We start from the raw sequence: 21408 nt of genomic DNA, 5'->3' as shown, positions 1-21408 counted from the left end.
AGTGGCGGTGTTAGGAAGTAGTCTTATTTTTAATAAAAATATAAATATTTACCCTGCAAAAAGCATCTCATACACGTTAAAAAAAATAAGTTATAGAGTAAATTAAAGAAGAACATTCAAATAATAAATCATAAATATAAATGCATCTGTATTAATATTATCATATGTAACATTACTAACATAATTACTCATAAGTGTGCGGCTGTGCCTCTGTTTAACATCTCTGTATTAAAAATTTAAATGAGACCTTGTTTCACAGCCACCAAAGAAAAATACGGACTAACGTCGCGTAAAACTGGTTTTAGCTTCCTTCCCTCCCCGCCAGAACTAGTTTTAATGACGAATAAAACCGTCATCGACTGGGAAGTGACGTCAATTACGTCATATCCTTGCAACAAGGTCTCATTGAGATAAAGTTCTTGTTACATATGGTATTATCCCAGTCCGGCGGCTACTAAGGTAGTAGCGTTAAAAGGAACCACCTATGGACTGCAATGCAAAGGATGATAAAACCGAGGGGATGATCACTCCGCGTAATCGGTGTACAGAGCCGTACCTTTGACTGTACTAATGGGACTACGCGTAATCTTTGAAGTCCCTGCCTTTGGCAGTGGTAATCTAAGTGTAATCCGGTGTACAGACTTTCTAAGAGTGGTTAGCCCCTCGGATAAAACGTTACGTAGTAGGCCTAGTAACCGTAGATTCCGTCGAAGTTTTAGCCGATCGTGTTCAGTTTTTAGATTAACGGAAACGGATTATACGGATAGTTATTATCTGTACTATGTATTGTAGTTCATGGGTTCACTCATTTGACACTGACTTTTAAGTTTGTAGGTTCTTTTTCTTTTCTGTATTTTATATTACTTCATTAATTTTACATGATAATACATATAGTAAATTGTTAACCCAGTTTATTAATCTTGAATTAAAATCAAAAATCTTACATAACCTAAAGTGAAACTAAAACTATTGTTCCCTCAAACGTTCTATATTTTTGATGATGTAGTAGTGTGCCAGACCACACAAGTCGACATAATATCAAAAGGGAGACGTCGCACTACCCATTCGATTTGCCCATGGACACTGTATCTCTAACCGGACGGGAAAAGCAGCGTCCTACTTCGTATAAGCTGAAATAGTCGGCCGTACTCGATTCGCAGGGCCGTCAAGGTCATTCGAAAAAATGTAAACCCACATTTCAAACGTAACGTTTTGTCGACCACGTGACGAATTATATGGCCTTGACAGCCCGAAACTATTAAAATTCTTGAACCTCTCTCCCTTTACAGAGAGACGGTGGCCGCGGGCGCGGCAGGTGATTTTGTATGGTGGAAGCTACAGATTTTCCCGTCCAGTTAGAGATACAGTGTCCATGATTTGCCATTGCAACCGAAAATGTTTTTGACCACTTAAAACCACAAAAAATCTCCATTTAAAAAAGTATGGGATTTTCTCAGTTTTTAAAAAATTTAAAATTTTAATTTTTGTTTTAAATCACGAAACGGGTAATTTCGATCACAGTCATTTAGGTCACTTTCATCAAGTTTGGGTAAATTGGGGCAATTGTTCGGTAAGATAAGGAAAAAATCTCATTTTGATAAAAGTGGTAATTCTGGGAAAGTTTAATTAAAATTGGATAAATTAATGTTTGAAATTTGAGTAAAAGATCAAAATTGGATAAATTGACTAAAATTGGATAAATTGACTAATATTGGATAAATGGGCTAAAATCGCCTAAAATTCGGCACACTTGTTTAAATTGGATAAACTCGAATAAAATTCGGTAAAACCATGGACACTGTATCTCTAACCGGACGGGAAAAGCTGTAGCTTCCACCATACAAAATCACCTGCCGCCGCCAGCGTCTCTCTGTAAAGGGAGAGAGGTTCAAGAATTTTGAAAGTTTCGGGTTGTCAAGGCCATATAATTCGTCACGTGATCAACAAAACGGTCCGTTTGAAATGGGGGTTTACATTCTTCGGAATGACCTTGACGGCCCTCCGAATCGAGTACGGCTGACTATTTCAGCTAATACGAAGTAGGACGCAAACGGACGGCGAGGGGGTACCTCTTTTAAGCTGCTTTTCACGTCTGGTTAGACGTATAGTGTCCATGGTAAACCTGTTTAAATTGGGTAAACTTGTTTAAATTGGATAAACTCGAATAAAATTGGGTAAAATCAACGAAAAGTAAAACTAAATATAAAATATAATATAACTATGAAATTTGTTTTATTACGTAAATTATACAATAATTCTTATGTAAAAGTTCAACCTCCTCAGTCAAGGCACTGCCGACAACCATGGACACTGTAGCGTCAATTCGCCGAAAAAAGTTTTACAAAAGATATTTTTAGGATACAGTGGAACTCACGAAACTCAAAAAAGACTTATCGAAATGTTAGACCATACTGAGGCTTGTATAACTTTCATAGATGGCGCCAGTTTCAACATTTAAAATTGTTTTATAACTAAACTAGCTTAAAAAAAAACATAGAAAATGATAAAATCAAAGCTTGAATAACGAAAAAAATATTTAAGTATTACTAAACCTGACGAAAACTGATCAAATTAAAACTTGAATAATGCAAAAATTGTGAAAATAACTATTTAATTATTAATAAATTAATTAATAATTAGGTAATTATTATTTGTTAATTATTCATAGGGGAAAACCGTTAAAACCTACATGTTGGTTACGTAATTTGGCGTCATATCTCCATAACGACCAAGTAGAGCTCTTTCATATTAATATATGCTACTCTACGCTATTAAACCTTTTGATTAAAAGAAAAACTGGACTGGCAACTCCTATAGTTTTCATTAAATATCGTCTTGAATCTACGTTTTTCATACAAGCTGGTTACGTAATTTCGCGTCATGTCTCTTAATGAAATTTACCTAAATGTGGACAAATTACCCATTTCGTGATTTAAAAAAAAATTAAAATTAAATTATTTAATAGGTTTTCGTAGGAGCAAAGATAATTTAAACTCGTACCCTAGATTCGAAATCACTCTCTCGCGCGTTGCCGATAGCGTTTACCCACTTCCCGCCGGAACTCAGAAAAAATTCGCTCCATGGTTTGCGCCTTACCGCAACCACGGCCAACTTCGATCACGCGCTATATCGCGGCAGCCCGTGATCGAAGTTGGCCGTGCCACAACCGATGGAGCCCGATTTTTCTGAGGTCACGTGCCGGAAAAGGGTAAACGCTTCGTAACAAAACCGTCAATAGGAAAGCTCTCAGTATTCGAATCTAGGGTACGAGTTTAAATTATCTTTGGTAGGACTACCCTGTGAAACCGAGAAAAGCCCATGCTTTTTTAAATGGACATTGTTTTTTGTTTTAAGTTGTCAAAAACAATTTCGGTGGCCATGGCAAATCGAATGGGTAGTGCAACGTCTCCTTTTGGGAAATTTCATATCTCATATAGGTCTACATTACGCCCGACTTTGAACAAAATCGGCGATAAACACCTCGGGTACTCTCCTTGTTAGCTTAGCAAACTATTTTTAATTAATACTAAATATCTTCATCACAAAATAATATTAGACAGATTAAGCCACCCTCGAAAACGTGTAGGATAAACTTGTAAGAGTGTAGACGTAACTTTATAGGCTTTGTAGTTAAAGTTTTGGTCACAAATATCGCCGCCTACCGATGCTCTGCTCATTCAAAATTCACTCTGCAGAACGCCTGAGAGTTTCAACCATTGAGTTTCCTGGACATTTATGACTGACTCCTCCTCAGCCATTTTTTTCTACTCGCCTAGTGTTATATTTTATTTTATCTTCTCGGTTTCTTTTTTTTTACTTCTCTCCACTTTTGCCATGTATTTTTTGTATTCTTGCCTTTTGGTACATTGTGTTTGCAGCCCCATTTTCCTTGAATGCTCCCCCTTGACTTGACGTGATGGGTCATTGACCTTTTGTTAAGCTAATAATGAACTAAAGAACTAAAGAACTGGGAATAAAGTAATACGCCTATAAATTAATGTGAAATTTTGTTTACTGTTTTTTTCTCTTCTACAATGCTTCCCCAGCACTCCCTATAAAGAATTCGTACATAGGTTTGACTGCACAATTTCAAGAACAAGTTGGACAGTCGTAGCTAATTTAGTCAATTGTATTGCGCCAGTGCGACGATGCATTAGCGGCTCCGCTTACGACCATCTTCCAGCTGTCTTATGACGCCGGTGCTATTCCATGTGATTGAAGACGGGCTAACGTCACGCCGATACCCAAGGGTGGAGATACCTCCGATCCTACTGAGTACCGCCCAATTGCTCTCCTGGAGCCTTCAGGCTCGGCTTCAGCACCGAAACCCAGCTCCAGGGCCGGCTTGGTGTTTTGCGGGGCCGGGTTCGAAATATACTTGCGGGGCTCTCGACTTTCGGATTTCATAACCCCTATAGCTTTACCTTCCAGTTTACACACCCCCGTTTTACCCCCCGTCGTTTTATTGATCAAATATTGCACTATTTTAAGTTTCTAACATTGGGAGACATTAATTTTATTTTTCATAGTTCATTTACAGTTGTAACAGTTACTTGTTAAAATTGACATCTAGATCTTTTGGCAGAAAAATCTTTTATTACGCCATCAAACTCTAAGGGTTTCGCCACTTTATTTTCGATTGACAATAAGGCTAGTGATAACAGTCTCTCTTGGCTTATAGTTGATCTTAGATAGTTTTTAATTAATCATTAAAGATCTTTCTGTTGAGGCTACTGAAACTGGAGTGGTCAACAAAATTTTCAAAGATATTGCAATATTGGGGTACAACCATGTTATTTTTAGTTATATAATTTGAAGTATCAATAGCTGTCAAGACTGTTACAGGAATAACATCTTTAAACAACTGAAACTATTCAAATAATTCTTCTCCGTCTACATCGTCAATTAACGTCGTTTCAAGATTTTTACAAGAATTTTGTAGATCTTCTTCCGAAATGTTTTTTATTGCACTCCCCCCCCCCCCATATAAGAAGCCAAATACATCTTTGTGCTCTCTGTACAGTTTAAATCTATTTTAAATGGCGGATAACGCGTTATCAACTAATTTTAAAAAATAATTCGTTTTAAATTGAACCTCACCATTGTAAACTGTTTCATAACTAAACATTTTCTTTTTTTTTTCGTGTCCTAACTTCCCTGAAAATGGTTGTATATCCAATTCAACGATAATTTAAAAAAAAATTACAATTTCTGCTAAAATGTTTAGTCGCTACGTCGCTTTTTGGTTTTGCTGACTATATTACCTTTGGTCAACATTTCGTACCAAATAATCAAACTAACGATGAAATCAAAAGAAATAAACCCTGAGCCTCGATCCAAATTTTCACATCTGAAGCTCTTTTTGAAATCTCGCTTAGGGCTTTTAAAAAAGCCGGAATTTGAAATCTAACAGCTCTAACCTGGCCACCACCCTCCTACGCATTGTAACCCGGCCACCTGGATAGATGGCTTTAAAAGTCACTTGTTGACTTAGGCCTAAGGTGGTGCCTTGGGTATTAGCCTAGCTGATTATTATTATTATTATAGTCTCCCGACAGCCTACGTCACTAACTGTAGTCACGTGACTACAATTTTCTAGCAGACGCTTCTGGGGGTCTAACTGGTTAGTTGTTATACTGAAAAGCACCATCATTCTACATTTAATATTTCAGCCAGTATGGTTCATTTTTGTGCGGTGTACGGCTGTACAAATAAAAGAAAAGATTCGGAATTATCTTTCTTTAGATTCCCAGCCATACATTCTAGATATAGTGAGGAAGTACAAGACTTACAAAGAAAAAGAAGATTAGCATGGGTAAATGCCATAAAAAGGGGTGACCTCACAGAAGAAAAATTATATCATGCAAGAGTTTGCTCCAGACATTTTGTGAAAGGTAAATATTATTATGCCTAGATGCTCTTGTATAAGGAAAATCCAAATTAGGCATATTTATAATTAAACACTCATTTAGGTCAGCCAGCTCTTTTAGAAGATGTAAATAATGTGGATTGGAAGCCATGCCAAAACCTTGGGTATGGAATTGAGGTCTCCGCTCAAAGCAACAATCGCCATGAAAGATTAAAGAAAAGGGCAAAATTACCTTATAATGAAAATTTAAAGAAAAGAATTCTTGAACTTGAGAAACCACAATGTCAAGCTGAACCTGCAGCAACCTTTCTTGGAGAAACATTAATTTCAAAGGAAACTGGTGTATCTTCCCAAACAGAAACCCTTCCTTGCCGTGCTACAGAAGTACAGACTAATTTAACTGTAGATGTGTTAAAGGCTATGGAAGCGGAAATAATTTTTCTTAGAGAGGATAGAGAAAAACTCAGGAAAAAAGTACATAATTTGGAATTAAGCGAAGAAACTTTCATCAATGAGGATGTGAAAGTTAAATTTTACACCGGACTTCCAAGTTGGTCTGTTCTCGCTATTTTGATGGATGATATTTTTCCATTTTTGAATTTTACTGCAACTTCATCATTGACCAAATTTCAACAATTGTTACTGGCTTTAATGAAGTTAAGACTTAATCTTTCGTACGCAGATTTGGGCTACCGATTTGACGTCTCTGATCGGACAGCATCGAGAACATTCCATAATGTTATTTCAGTTTTATTTGTAAGACTAAAAAGATTTATTAAGTGGCCTGAAAGGGAAGAATTGTGGAAAACGATGCCTTTGTCTTTTCAAGAAGCATTTGGGAAAAAGGTTGCCGTGATAATTGATTGCTTTGAAGTTTTTATTGAAAAATCGTCGAACCTTGAAGCTAAGAGTCAAACTTGGTCCAGTTACAAACATAACAACACATTGAAATTTTTAATTGGTATATGTCCTCAAGGAGTCATATCATTTGTATCAGATAGTTTTGGTGGTAGGGTATCTGACAAATATGCTGCAGAAAATTGTGGTATTTTGGAAAAGTTACTACCAGGAGATGTGGTTTTAGCTGACAGAGGTTTTGATATTGCTGAATCTGTAGGATTTCACTATGCGTCCATAAACATTCCGGCTTTCACTAAAGGGAAACTTCAATTAGAACCAGAAGAAGTGGAAAGCACAAGAAATATTGCATCTGTTCGAATTCATGTTGAAAGAGTAATTGGAACACTAAGACAAAAATACCAAATTTTGTATGCCAAACAGCCGATTGAAATAATTTCAGAATTTGACAAAATAGTTAAAATTTGTTGTGCTTTAACAAATATGTGTCCTTCGGTGGTGCCCTTAGATTGAAGAGCTTCTTCAATATTCTTTGACTTTAGAATAATAATCATAATCATAATTACACTACATTAAAATCATTAAATATAAGAGACGCAAGACTTCATTATTATTTTTTTTTTATTTTAAACATTTAAAAATTTTGACTAGCTTTCGAACCATAGTTCATCAGGTCACCAACAATAATAATAAATAATAATTACACTGAAAGTCTTTAAAATTAATAGCTGGATGTAAAATAATATGTATAATTATTTGTAGTATTTTGGTCTGCTTTTCATAACCCTTTGTTATTGTACACTTTATAAAATAATTTATATTTGGCAGAAAATTATCTTTTCTTTTTAGTTTCATTTTTCTTACAAATGTCACATATGTACTTTCCAGATGGAACTTTTTTCAAATTGATACACTTGGTGTGATACCATAAAATTGCACAATTTCCTTTTTCACACATTATCATTTTGCCCCCCGTATTTTTTTTGCAAATGCACCACTCGCTACTTTCTTCATTATTAGAATTAATGTTATCTATAGTTTCAAGATCGCGTAGAGTTTCTTTTGGCCGGGTAAAATACTTGCCTAAGAGTTCTGGTAATATACTGTCTTTGAAAAAAGTTGTTGCTTTCTGGGAAATTTCATTCCAAAAAATGTCATTACGTTCAACTCTTTCAATGTGCATTTTCCCAACATTAGACCATATGATGAAATCGCAATACTGCGAGTTGCTTAGTACAATTTGAGTTTGGACTTGGTAATAGTATGAATGCAACTGTTTGAGTTCATTTTTTCCATTTTTACTAGACAGGCATTCTATTTTATTAACATTTTCTTCCACACTTGTATCCTTGACACAATATGGGCATTTAATTTCGACACACGAACGGCCGTGGCAATCGCAAGTGACAAGACCATCCGGCGTCGCACCAAAATGTGGAAATCTAGGGTCTATAAATAAACCGCACTCTCTAAAGCTAAAATTTGTGTGTTTAGGTGTGACATTTTTTAAATATGCCTCTCTGGCAACCTTTTCATGCCGACAGCCCCATTCCGTAGACTTACTTTTAAATCTAGATAATTCTGGGTAACATATTGATCTAATTAAGCTTGGGGCAGACGTTGCAGATTTAGTGTTACAAGCAGCTTTAAATTTGGAGGCTGTGATACGGCCTGCTCTGTACTTAAACCAATTTTTATTTTCACTCTGTTTCCTCGTCTTTTCTTCAATAGTAACAGTCAATTTTTCATCAATGGAAATGTTTATCGAGGAACTCAATTTTTGCAGCTCTAAAAGCGAAAGTTTTAAATAGTCTTCTTTAAAAAGTAACCGCAGATATGCAGTGGCATGAATAACTGATGATGTATTTGGCACAAACTGATCCGAAAATGGAGATACGATTGATAAAATACCACACTTTTGCTTTGAGTCATTCAACTTTTTAAGCATTGCTTGAAATTCATCAAGGGACTGTTCTGGAATGTTCTTAACCACTTTTAAAGGTTTCTCCACTGGCACACCATCAATAGTTTTGTTCAATTCCTCGCATTTCCTTTTTGGTGTTGAAAAATTGATTTTTGAGCCTTTAGTATACTTAACTTCTTTTGCTGATGGCACTGGCCAATATGCTTTTACAGCTGTGACAGTCTTTGCTTCTCTCTGCCTAATGGCATATTCAATAAAAAATAAAGCTGCTGCAACATGTGTGCAGGATTCCCCTAATCCTGCCACACACGTACAATGTGCTGATTCTACAGCTCCGTCTTTGCAAATTATAAGCCATGGTTTTAGAGGGTCCACATTTAAACGTTGCGAATGGAAAACCTAAAGAAAATTGTTCATTTAAAATATAATTTTTTAAACTTTATTTAAAATTTGATACTCAAGTTACGTGAAACGCATACAGGGGTAATGTAATAAATAATATTATCTTGTTTGTAAGTAAATCATCATAACTGCCAAATGGTTATCTCAATGAACATGTATACGTCTAAACGTTTAGTCAAGAAGGCTTAAGCTCAGTTCGAAAATTGTTTTAAAAAAGTACGTATATTCTGCCTTTGAAAGGTGATAATCTTACTTTTGCAATGACTAAGTGATGATCTTCAAATCGCTTATGTTTAATTTCATGAACCCATCCATTTACGAATTGATTATAAGCCTCTAAGCTTTTGTATGATTTAAATTCCTTATTTGTGTAGGCACTTTTTTGAAACACAAGGTAATTTACAATGTCTGGATAAGTAACCCCAGGAAAGGTCTCAATGTTTTCTTCTAATTGGGCACTTTTTAGTGTATAGGGATCAACTCCTTTTAGTACAGATATCTTATCACTATACCTTTTGGCAGTTTTTTCGTCTAAACTCCTATAATAATCACTTTTTGATGTCATTTTTATAATAAAAATGGTTAATTTCGCGTTAGAAAGGCTATGCACACGCTAAGATTATATTCTCCAGCAAAAGGTATACCCCCAGGAGCGTCTGCTACAAATTTTTGGGTGGTCTGGCAGCACTGAAAATCACGTGGTTGTCGGGAGACTATTGATTGGTGACAAAGTTACGCGTTCGAACGATGATTCAATCGCGCACACAATTTTATCGTTTTCGACACCCGATGACTGAACGAAGTTCTCTCTTAATTCTTCGTTAACCTTACAGATTTCGTTGCTTATAAGTGTGCCAGTACATTTGCTTTTTTCGAAAAATTTTGAAGGCGCATCCTTCTCTTTATCGGCAATTTCTTCATGCTTTCTTTTCTGCGCCGCTCGTATACTTTCTTCCCATATATTGGTTATTGGAAATAGACATTGGACACCTGCATTTTTGTTACCTTATCTATAACTGGGTTTTCCAGGAATTTCCCGTTAAATGCTTGAAAGTGTGAAAAACCGAGCGGGGGGCCCGCTGGCCCACTACGCTGCGGGGGCCGGTTTATTACAAAAATAGTCACCCGCTTCGTTTAATGGTTTCTTAGAAATTTTAGATGCATAATAAAATAGGTGAAAGGTCCCACAATTTATTTGAAAATGAAAAAAAAAATGGTTGTCAAAATCTTTAATTTTTTAATATAAAAGTAAATTTGCGGGGCCCCTTAAATTCTAGCTAGCGCGGGGCCGGGTGCGACCGCACCCTTTGCACCCGCATCACGCCGGCCCTGCTTTAAACTGATCGTTTTACGGGCGGAAGGGTAGACAATTTTCCCCTTCGGACGGCAGCAGGCGCTAAAGCGTCTAACCAATGAAAATGTACACAAGAAAATGCACGACTTTTGACGGGTTGCGTTCACCTTGTGTGGAGTGCTGTGTTTTTTGCTCCTAGACGCCACCAACTAATGACAGCTGTCTTGCTACTTACATGATTTCAAGAAAGTGCCCCATCCATCAAATACGAATTCTGTCTATAGTACTATATTGCCATCATTGAAATAGTCTGCTATTTCTTCACATAGTTGACGGATATTAAGGCAGATGCCACCCCGTTTCACACAACGGACAGATCTTGATAGATGTTGGTCGATAGCTGAACTGTCCGAAAACAGTCAACTTTTTCTTTTGGCTTGGTGGCTTTGGAAAATAACTCCCCTCCCATTCCATTCCCACCGACCAAGTTTCGTCCCTACCTGTACTCAGCCACTTGCTTGGCCCTTCAACCTTGGAGTAGAGAAGCTTAATACAGGTTCCCTCCTCCAAGCTTCGACCACCGTGCTTTAACTATCCACTACTCTATCCATAAATATACGTGGTTTTTGCTTTCACAGGACGCTGTATTAAACTTTTCCAAGATTGTTGTTAGTACATTTTTGTAAAGCACGAGATAGATCTCTAGTTAATATTCTACCACCTTGGATCTGTTAGGTTATCCCTTGACATTATTACTATAAATTGTTGGGTTCTGCAGGCTAATATACCAGCTTTTTGATCCCAGAGATATTTTCACATGTAAAATTAATGTTAGAAATTGGCAATTTCTAAATTTTTACTTACAAACATAGCCATGGTTGTATTCAATTAATTATAAATTTATGACACTAGAAAACCAAATATAGGGTATTAAAACATTGAATAATAAGTGCGTAACCAAAATACTTACACAAGGTATTAATTGCCAGTTTAAAATGCATAGAAATATTTACAAAACGTTTAACGTAGGTAATTTATCAGTAATTATTGACACAAAATTTTGAAGGAATCTGCAAATAGATTTTCATCATATGTTGAGAAAATAATCACCCTTTAATGCAATACCCATTGGATAACAACCCAGTTCTAAAATGGTTATTCATACTGGAGAGTATCTTAGTAAATTTTCCCAGTCAGATGAGAATTTAATCAATTTGTACACAATTATTATAATTTTTTTCATGGAAACCTAGTCACTATACTCATAAATTAATTTCATTCACACTTCATCCTTATTTTTAATTACATTCAATTTCAAGGTGGTTTGTACCACTTATTATTTTATACAAAATGTTTCATGTATAAATGAAAAATGAAATTTCAACAGTGATTACGGGAAATACTATATTACACTTTTAAAGATGATCCTTGATCTTTTCTTTTCATAAAAATAAAACGCAGGCGTAATATAATATCTTCCTACTCGATCACTTTCTTTATATAAACATCCCAACAAAACTACACCGGAAAATCATCTCACTTATTAAAAACACATCAGGGTAAAAAGTAGTTTTCTCCAACGTCTTCTCTCACATTTTTAACACACTTAATTTAGTCTTTGATTAATTCTTTTTATCGGAGCGACTATTTCTAGGCCCCCTATTATAGCCTTCCATATTCTGTTTCCTTCTCCAGCTATCACTGTGACCTTGGTATGGGCTGTAAGGTCCGATTGGGCTATGACTCCCCACATTTGTGGGCATTTGTTGTTGTTGAGGGCCTAACATGCCCGGATGTCCGTAACCAGCGTAAGAAGAATGCATCGCCGAGCCACTATAACCACCACTACTACTACTACTATACATCGATGACCCGCTGTGCAATCCCTGGTGATGGTGATATCTCGGGTCCAAGTGCTCTCTGTCTGGTGGGTATGTCCTAGGATCTTTTTCACGATTATAGCCTCGATTGTAATATTCGTTATTGTACCTAAAAAATTGTGAAATTGAAGTTTTTTAAAACTTAAGAACTTCAATCACAACTGCTAACCTTTCTTTTGCGTAACCATCCCAAGATGATGGCACAGGTTGGTTGTGACCTCCACTCCCAGTCCATCGGCTACCAGAGGACCCAGGTGGATAGCCCCGGTTGTAACCACCAGATTGAAAGTTATTAGGTGGTTGACCCTTTTTATAGCCTCTATCGTGATGGTAATCTTTGTCCTTTGAAGAATAGGAGCTACCACTGCTATGACTAAAACAAATGAAAACAGAAAGTTAAACACAAGTAAAACGAGAAATACAAAAAATTTATTACCCTTCTTTTCTTTTTCTCTCTCCATCAGCGTGCGATCTTTTGGAAGGTTTATCTTGTCCATCTTCAAGGCGCCTTTTGGAGCTACCAGAGCTCTTGTGACTTGACGAGCTATTCTGTTTGTCCATTTTAGATGAATAAGACCCTTGACTTTGCTGACTTGTCTATTAATTAAAAAACAATTACATCAGCAGAATATTCTCAAAGTAATTATCAAAATAAGCAACATACATCATCAATTCCTTTGGAAGAGTCTAATTTTGGTTTTTGGGCCTTCCCAGAAACTGCCGCTTCATTGGCTTTATCTTCTTTGGAAGTTTTAACCGCGTGCCTGTAAAGCTTGTACAGTTTTTTGGCATCAAATTCAGTAAATTTTGCAACGAATATCCACAGGTAACTCCTCCATTCTTTAACTTTTTCAGGATCGCTGTATTCTTGAAGGCACTCGTTTATCCTGTCTCCAATTTTAAGTAAACATTGTCGGGTATGCCTCAATTGGTCTTCTTTTGGCAAAGTATTGTCAGGATTATCTAGTTGTTTCAAAGCTCTTTTAACGAGTCTCATTTTTTCTTTACACTAAAAATACAAAAACAATTATCAATAAAAACAACTTATAAAAAAATGTTGGATTGATAAAATTGAGGGCATACACTACTCAAGGAAACTTCACTACATAAACATTATTAATCAAGAGCTTATCATTGCTACAATAGCTAACAACAAACACTAATTAAAATATGTAATTATTTTACTTCATTAAATATAGGAGCTTCAAGTTCCCCAGATGTATCAATAACCTGGGGCTCTGCGTTTGCGGTGTAATGCATTGCTGGTGGTGGAGCATTCTTCTTTTTAGTGTCTCCACTCTTAACAATAAAAAAAAAAACATCACAAACCTTTAAAACCATGTTATAATCATTGAATTGGGAATAGTACAGCTAGAATTAGTCTCAACCTGCCTTCCGCGAAACAAATTTTTCAAAATTGAACTCTATCATTTGTTGATGGCGCTATCCGCTGTTAGCGGTGGGAACTATATCCTATACAATTTTTTTGCATCAGCGGGAATTTTAAACTGATATAAGTTAAGACTTTGAAAGTTATAGATGGCGCCAACGTATAATGATGGAGTTGATGGCTGGGTGCGCAGACTCGAAATTTCAGAATTTGTTTCGGGAAACTACGACTCCCGAACGCGCCTATGTAATTCTAGCGGTACTATTCCCAATTCAATGGTTATAATTAACAAAATTACCTTTTTCTTTTTGGCTTTTTTGGTTTTGTCACCCTTTTTGTTTTTCTTAATATCATCTTCATCACCTACAGAAACTTTCTCATCTTTAATGCCTTTCTTGTCATCCCCACTTTTCTTGCCTACTTTAGGAGGCTTAGCAGAACTCTGATATGAAACAAAGGATTAGACCATGTCATATATGTTAATATTTCCAGAAATGTCTCACTGAAGCGACACTGTCATTGCTATCATCATTCTCAATAAATGCTTTACTAAGAGCTTTGTCATTTCTAGGCTTCCTAGCTCTTTTAGCTGCGGGCTAAAGGAAATTAGAGTACAATTTAAATAACAAATCACGCTACAGCATCAAAATTATATAAATTATTACTTTAGTAATTGCTCCTTTCTTTTGGTCTACATTACGCCTTAATATTTTCAGCAAATAATCAGCCCTTGATTGTAAATGCTTTCCTTGAGGTTTTTGATCATTATCCGGCAGAATCTGAAACAAATCATTCAATTACGTAATTGCAAATGAGAAAAAAGCAACAGCAATCATTTTACCTTTTCTTGTAATCCTAAATTGGCATCCATCTTCATGGCCTCCCAATTACCAAGCCCATGCTCGTAAATCCCATTCAATAACTTTGAATCATCTTCCGCTTCCCATGGAACATCCCAATGGGTTGGTTTGCAATGAAATGGAATAACCCATCTTTAAGCAAAGAATTTTTCAATAAAAATTAATTTTTATTTTTATATAAGTATTCAAATTAAGTGATTTTACTTTCTCCTTTCTTCGGCATCTGTGGGTAAAATTATGTCGAGTGGTTCCATTTCAGCTTCACAGTTCAAAAGTGATTTAGCATTGACTGCAACCCCAGAAAACTTAAACGAAGGTCCGCGATCCCTTCTTTTCGTTGTCCCTATAGTATCAGCTTTATTAGAAAACTTACTAATGCTTAACTATCGAGAATATCTGTACCTTCTTCTCCTGGAGTAGTTTTATTATTTTCTTGTTTCATTAAGTATTCTTTCATACAATTTTCACAACCAGAGTGCAACATTTCTGCTAATTTCTTAAGGTCGGCTAATGGCTTTTCTTGCAACTCAGCATCCATGGCTATAGCTTCGAGCCTCTTCAGAGGAACTGAGAATTTTTTATAACTTCTAATAAACCTCCTAATTTCGGCGTCAGAAAACCCCTTAATATGGTCCCTCTGAACTGTGCGAGGTCTGCCTCTCTTTCTGGGTCTATCATCATCAGAATCATCTTTTTCAGAGCCACTATCTTCTGCTTCCGCTTCGGCTTCCGCAGCTCTCCTTCTCCGCCTTCCATACCTCTCATCCTCACTTTCAGATTTTAACGAATTCTAATAAAAACGTTAATTTTAAAGTTAAAAATTCCATGTTTCATAAATGATATAAATTATTACTTTCTGAACTGTTTTTCTACTCCTGGGAGGAAGGTACAGCTCCATCTCTTCTTTAACTCTTTCCTCATCTTCAACTTTCTTCCTATCAAGTTCAGGAATGATCTCATCCCAATCCTTTTCTTGAGCACCATTCTCCTCCTCCTTTGGAACCGCACTAGCACTTGCACTTTGCACACTGACTTCTTCGTCTTCGTTGAAGTTGAAACTGGCAACTTTAAAAGCCGATAAAAGTTCTTCACCAGCTGAAACTGGGCCTTCTTCTCGTGTCTCAGCTCTTTTGAGTATTTCATCAATATCCATCTGGGCATCCTCTTCGCCTTCGTCAGTTTCTTTAAAAAGTTCTTCAGCACCAAACTTTAAAATGGTAGCCAACTCTTCTTTATTAAAGGGGGTACTGGAAGGAGCGGATTTAGAAAGTACAGTCCGACCAGTAGTGTCCATTCTTTGAATGACAAGATGATCAAGCACCATTTTCTTCTTAGCCCTTTCTATGATCTCTTCTTCCACACTACCTTTCATTACTAGCCGGTAAATGTTGACCTTTTAACATATAATGAATAATTAGACACAGCAAAATAAAAGGTTTGTTTTAAAAAATTTCCAGAATAGTTACTTGATTTTTCTGTCCAATACGATGTGCTCTTGCCTGCGCTTGCAAATCATTTTGAGGGTTCCAATCACTATCAAAAATTATAACAGTGTCTGCAGTAGCCAAGTTAATACCCAATCCTCCTGCCCTTGTAGAGAGCAAAAAACAGAAGTCATTTGACCCTTCCGCATTGAAATGATCTAAGGCTTGACGACGAAGCTCTCCTTTAATGGACCCATCGAGTCTCTGATAATAATACATTACAATAAATATAAGCGTCATCCTAATAGGGCATACGTAAAGAGTACTCACTTGGAATGAAAAATGTCTGTACTGCAAATAATCACTTAAAATATCCAACATCCGAACCATTTGAGAGAAAATGAGAACTCTATGGCCAGTTTCTTTTAGCCTACAGAGTAACTTATCCAAAAGAACTAGCTTTCCGCTACCTTTTATTAAGAACTATAAAAGATAAGGGTAACCAATGAGACGTTAAACAAGGCAATTTGATACAAGAAGAAAATAAATTACAGTGAAAGGATCCATTCCTCCAGTATTATCGGGAGTTCGAACCAAGGCAGAGTGATTACAGCATTTCTTGAGTTCCATCATTATATTTACAAATCCAGTAATGCTTCCCTTGACTCCTTTGCTCAAAGCTTTGTAATTTTTTGTCAAAATCCACCTGTTTAAGGCAACAAGTCTCTTAGAAATTTTATTCAACAATAAAATTAACTGGTAAACATACTTATAATACTGCTTTTGAATAGATGTCATTTCAACTCTTAAGAGCTGTTCCACTTTAGCTGGCAACGATTTCTCAACATCTTTTTTGACTCTCCGAAGTAAGAAAGGTTCCAATTCCGTGTGCAATTTAGCATAACCCTTGTCAGCCACATTGTTATCAGAGCTTAGATCGTGAACTCTTTCAAAGTCTTCCCAAGAGTTAAACTTTATGGGCATAATGAAATGTAGCAAAGCCCACAATTCTTTCAGAGAGTTTTGCAATGGTGTTCCCGTAATTAAGAGTCGATGATTTGTGTCAAAATCAAAGAGGGATTTGTACAGGAGAGAATCATCATTCTTTAATCTATGAGCTTCATCTACTCCTAAGACAGCCCAGCTCACAGCGCTGAGAAATGACTAGAAAGATTCATAATTCAGAATACAGCTCTCTTGCAATAGCTAACCCACAAGTAAAGCATACTTTGTCTTTTAATAAGATCTCGTAAGTGGTCAATAATACGTTAAATTTAAGCCTTTTGTTTCCAGGGTGACACCACTCGTGTATTCTTATCTATAAAATGAAAGGGAGTATTAATAATAAGAACAATTTTAAAAAATGTGCTTTGTTAACAAAATGTACCATATTTCTACTTTGGATATCTCCTAAATACACAACCACATTCACCTCAGGAGACCACATTTCAAATTCTCTCTGCCATGCTGCTAAGGTTGAAAGAGGAACTACCAGAAGAAACGGACCAAAGAGACTGTGTTGATGAAATAAATACGAGAGAAAACCTATTGTTTGAATAGTCTTTCCGAGACCCATTTCATCAGCTAATATTGCACCATTTTCTCTAAAATACAAAACAATATAAAAAACATTCTTAAAAAAATTCCAATCGAATCTTACTTGCACCAAGAATGGGCTAACCAGTTCAGTCCTTCTAATTGATAGTCTCGCAACACCAAGGTGTCTTTACCACCAATATACTTAGGCTGCGATTTCAATGGAATAAATTTTGGCCGGCTTTTCAGTACCTATGAAAGAACTGAGTAAAATAAAATGGAAATTTAATATAAATCAAGGTGCCAAAAAATTTACCTTGCAAACTTTGCTAGGAGTTTTTTGCGACTTTAATCTTGAGAAATAAGAGTCGATTTCATGTTGAAATTTCTTCTTGATAAGATTGCCATCCTCCCAAGTACACTCCGAATATGGAAGGCCTTCCCATTTGCAAAGGTAGTCGTTGGACTCACCAGATTTGGAATCAGCATGAGCTGGAAAGATTTGTAATTGTGAAATAACTCTTTATTCTTTGTACATACTCGTTACTCAAAAATTTAAGATTTCATACATATGATTCTTTCAACTTTCATCTGATTAGAACTAAGTTCGTAAGTCATTTCTTGTTGGCAATCAAAATACTCAATGTCTTCAGGGGTTGCCCGTCTTTTCCTAATATAGAAATTTATCTTATGGTAAATAAAACCCATTCAAAACAAGACATCACCAAGATGCTTACCAATCATTAATTTCTTGCTCTCTCTTACAATAATTCTCAATTTTTTTAAGGCCCTTCACTTTTTGGTCAGTAAGTGTAGTTTCCGTTTCCCACGTATTGTGCAAATGAGACCAACCCTTCCACTTAATTAAATACTGAGCTTCTGTCTCTTCGGGATTAGGAGTATTAGGATCGCCAAAGTCTTCTATGGCATAAACAGTGGTTGAAGCTCCTGTCGCGCCTTTCTTCCCCATCCTTTGGTCTAATACTTTTTCAATAGTTTCTGCAGTATCAGGGGCTTGAACCTCAGTTTCATTAGTTTCAATTTCAATTAAATCTTCAGAGTCAGTTTCATCAGCACTTTGCTCTTTGTAACTAAATTGCAAGATTTACCGTTAGACCATGTAATATTCAATACAACTATTGCAATTCTACCTGACTTTCTGACCAGACTTTCTAAGAGAGCCTCTCCTATCCATATCACTGTCCGATTCATATTCGGAGGAGGAAGAACTATCTGACAATCTTCTTTTCTTCTTGATGGGTGGAGGAGGTCTGCGCTTGCTAGACGCTTTCGTAATTGGCTTGCTAATCTGTCTAGTTTGAGGTCGTAACTTGGATGGAGATGTGGCATTACTTTCGCTTGTACTTTCAGAGCTGAGTGAAACTTGGCATTAAATTAACAAACTTATTTTAAAGAGATGTTAACACTGTAAATTACAGTTTTGGTCGCCTTCTCCTTTCTCCTTCAGTTTTACTGTCACTTTCTTCCGAATCCTTTATCAAAAATATAAGAATTCTTTACTAAACGACACTTCTTATTGAATAAAATAATAAAGAAAATAATGGTAACGATATCTAAAAATAAATTATTCCAAAGACTAATTTTTGGAATATCACGACGTACAAAGAACTAAAAAATGGGTTGTGCAAAGTTAAAAAAATATTTTCTTAATATTTAATTTTACAACGAGCACTAACCCCAATATTATATCTTTCTGGTTCCTTCTTAGATCTGGAAGACCTTCTTATTCCATACATATCTGGATTATCTTCCCATATTTTGTTGCCGCGGTCTTTGTTACTACCACTCACCGATGATTTCTTTCGTTTTTCGTCAGATGATGCGCCACTTTTAGATTCAGACTGGTTTGAAGAGTCATAATCATTCCTTTTCCTCGCAGACCCAATTGAGCCACTTCTAGCAGACCTGAAAATTTTGGGTTACAACAACCGTATTAACCTAATGCTCAAACAAAAGTACTATAGAGTGATGGTGAACAGATTGGCACCTTCTGTACAAACTGGGTATAAAGAATTCTTAGTAATTTAAAACAAACCTGCTAGAATTTGACTTGGAACCTGCACTGTGGCTAGAAGAACTGGAAGAATGAGAGCTGGAACTATTGTCAGAATCACTACCAGAGCCACTTCCAGATACAGATCCTCCTTTAGGATTATTAGAAGCATTGCTATTTCCTGTTTCATCATCGCTGGAAGCTTTATTATCATCATCCCCAGACTGCGGGTCTTTTTCAGACTAGTCCAAAATTAATTTTATTTAACTACGTATAACTCATTACCTCGTTCAATAGATGCTAGCATAAACTCTTGTCTTATTGAGCTTGTTAAAATATTCCACACGCGTTGTGATATTTTACCATAAATAAGCTCGATTAATTTCGAGCAAGCTCCAAAAAATAAAAAAAAGCAAGACCCTTTTTCGGTAAATTATTAACAAGAGATTGGAACTTTTTGGCAAGTTGAACAAGACAAAAATTGAAATGGTAATTCCCATAGTGTTTGAGAAAAGATATTAAATCAATTCAAGGTTTGTCAAGAAGTTTGTGAATTCTAAGCATCACCCTCCAACAAATTGTTAAATATAAAAAAAGGGTCCCCAAAAAATCTTAAGGACTAACGCTTCATTTGAAAGTGCATCATATGGGGAATATTTATAAGTAACTCTTATGATGAAACAACTAATAGAAAGGTTCGAAATCATCATGCAAAATTACTAGTAGGCAGAAAATTTCAGCTCAACGTTGTTAAAAATAGCTTTATACCAACACTCTCGACCACCTAATTACAAAGAAAGAGGACAATGTCTATAACAAAAAACTGCTAAAAATAATTTGAACAGTTTAATTAATTAACTATTTAAAAGAAACTTTCAATTAAGTACCTAAACTTCGCTTTCAAAAACATGTAAAAACCCGTAAATAGACAAAGGACTAATAAAATAAAATTTTTAAAATTAACATTTTAATAATACTAACAGTTAAGCTAACTTACAATGTAGATTAAGAAGAAATATTAATAACAATACAACAATGAAGTTCAATTCCATAAATTGACCTCAACTAAAGGACAAATTAAAATAAACTGGCTCGATGTTAAAGTAGTTTCACGACTAGGTCTAACCGGTAACTCAGGCTTTTTATTAAATAACTAAGTAATTTAATTCAGTTAACTATTAAAGGGATAGTAGTTTAGATATTAGAAATAGTAGAGCAGCCCCCGAAATCGAACAAAAGTCTGGCCCCCCGCCCTACATGCTGTAAGTTAGGCTTAGCGAAAACGATGGAAAAACTCAGAATAATGTTAAAAAACAACTAACCTCGCTCATTTTTTGGTAATTCCGGTAATTACAGTAGTTGATTTAAGTTAAACTGTTCTTTAAAACTAATAATTCCTCCTAGAAACAGAGTTTAACGTGAATCTTTGAAATTGCATCCAAGATGGCAGCCATCGTACGTTATCCGTACTTCACGCGCTACGTCGTCAAAATTTACACCGTTTTAGCGAGGGGAAAGGGAGCTCCCGGCAAAAACTACGAAGACGAAACAAAGTCGTCTTATTTTAAACAGCTTAGAATTTAATCCCGATACTAAATACTCGTTTAATTAATCTCGATAGCACAGGGATTGAAATGGTGACATTGGGTTCCGATTCACCCCTTCTATCCTCATGAAATTGGTCCTCAAAGACTCAGCTATTCTGCGACAACCAATCCAAAAACGATATCCGCGGCCATATTACCTTCTTCCCCAGTTCTCGGCAATGACGTTTTTGCCTTTTTAGAGGTTTACCAACCAACAACAGTATTAAAACTTAAGTTTTCTTACTAAAAATACCTATTGCATCATGTAGAAACCCAAAAATATTAATTCGCCTAAATAACTAAGGGCCGACAAAGATTGCATTCCAAAAATTATACAATTAAGTCGTAAAAAATAAGCTTACATTAATCAT

General features: G+C 35.9%; 3 protein-coding genes across 4 annotated transcripts; 1 reads left to right on the top strand and 2 right to left on the bottom strand.

The window, feature by feature from the left end:
• The first annotated feature begins 5551 nt into the window (after positions 1-5551).
• Positions 5552-7506, top strand: LOC149926604 (uncharacterized). Its single transcript, XM_090158605.1, has 2 exons — positions 5552-5894; positions 5973-7506. Exons 1-2 carry the CDS (start codon positions 5678-5680, stop codon positions 7238-7240), a joined length of 1485 nt encoding a protein of 494 aa, XP_090014731.1. The 5' UTR covers positions 5552-5677; the 3' UTR covers positions 7241-7506.
• On the bottom strand, positions 7460-9618 carry LOC149926603 (uncharacterized). Its single transcript, XM_090157722.1, has 2 exons — positions 9307-9618; positions 7460-9050 (listed from the first exon to the last, which is right to left on the bottom strand). Exons 1-2 carry the CDS (start codon positions 9616-9618, stop codon positions 7560-7562), a joined length of 1803 nt encoding a protein of 600 aa, XP_090013848.1. The 3' UTR covers positions 7460-7559.
• A 1620-nt stretch (positions 9619-11238) lies between these two features.
• On the bottom strand, positions 11239-21177 carry Chd1 (chromodomain-helicase-DNA-binding protein 1). 2 transcript variants are annotated; one of them, XM_090157571.1, is made up of 27 exons: positions 20774-21177; positions 19494-19693; positions 19135-19363; positions 18875-18930; positions 18589-18810; positions 18175-18528; positions 18007-18107; positions 17754-17929; positions 17562-17689; positions 17289-17505; positions 17130-17219; positions 16671-17065; positions 16454-16607; positions 16232-16384; positions 15944-16165; positions 15331-15870; positions 14880-15267; positions 14682-14820; positions 14459-14609; positions 14283-14396; positions 14121-14213; positions 13916-14059; positions 13413-13526; positions 12892-13236; positions 12664-12824; positions 12397-12600; positions 11239-12336 (listed from the first exon to the last, which is right to left on the bottom strand). In XM_090157571.1, exons 1-27 carry the CDS (start codon positions 20780-20782, stop codon positions 11970-11972), a joined length of 5466 nt encoding a protein of 1821 aa, XP_090013697.1. In that variant the 5' UTR covers positions 20783-21177; the 3' UTR covers positions 11239-11969. The 2 variants fall into 2 exon arrangements, with proteins under 2 accessions (XP_090013697.1, XP_090013698.1); XM_090157572.1 differs by having other exon boundaries at positions 19249-19363.
• Positions 21178-21408: the final 231 nt, after the last annotated feature.

This window comes from Leiobunum rupestre, chromosome 9, assembly GCF_980474605.1.
Source record: "Leiobunum rupestre chromosome 9, qqLeiRupe1.1.hap1, whole genome shotgun sequence".
In the NCBI taxonomy this organism is placed as follows: Eukaryota; Metazoa; Arthropoda; class Arachnida; order Opiliones; family Sclerosomatidae; genus Leiobunum; species Leiobunum rupestre.
The sequence above is the reverse complement of the archived record's forward strand: the minus strand, read 5'-3'. Positions and strand labels throughout refer to the sequence as shown.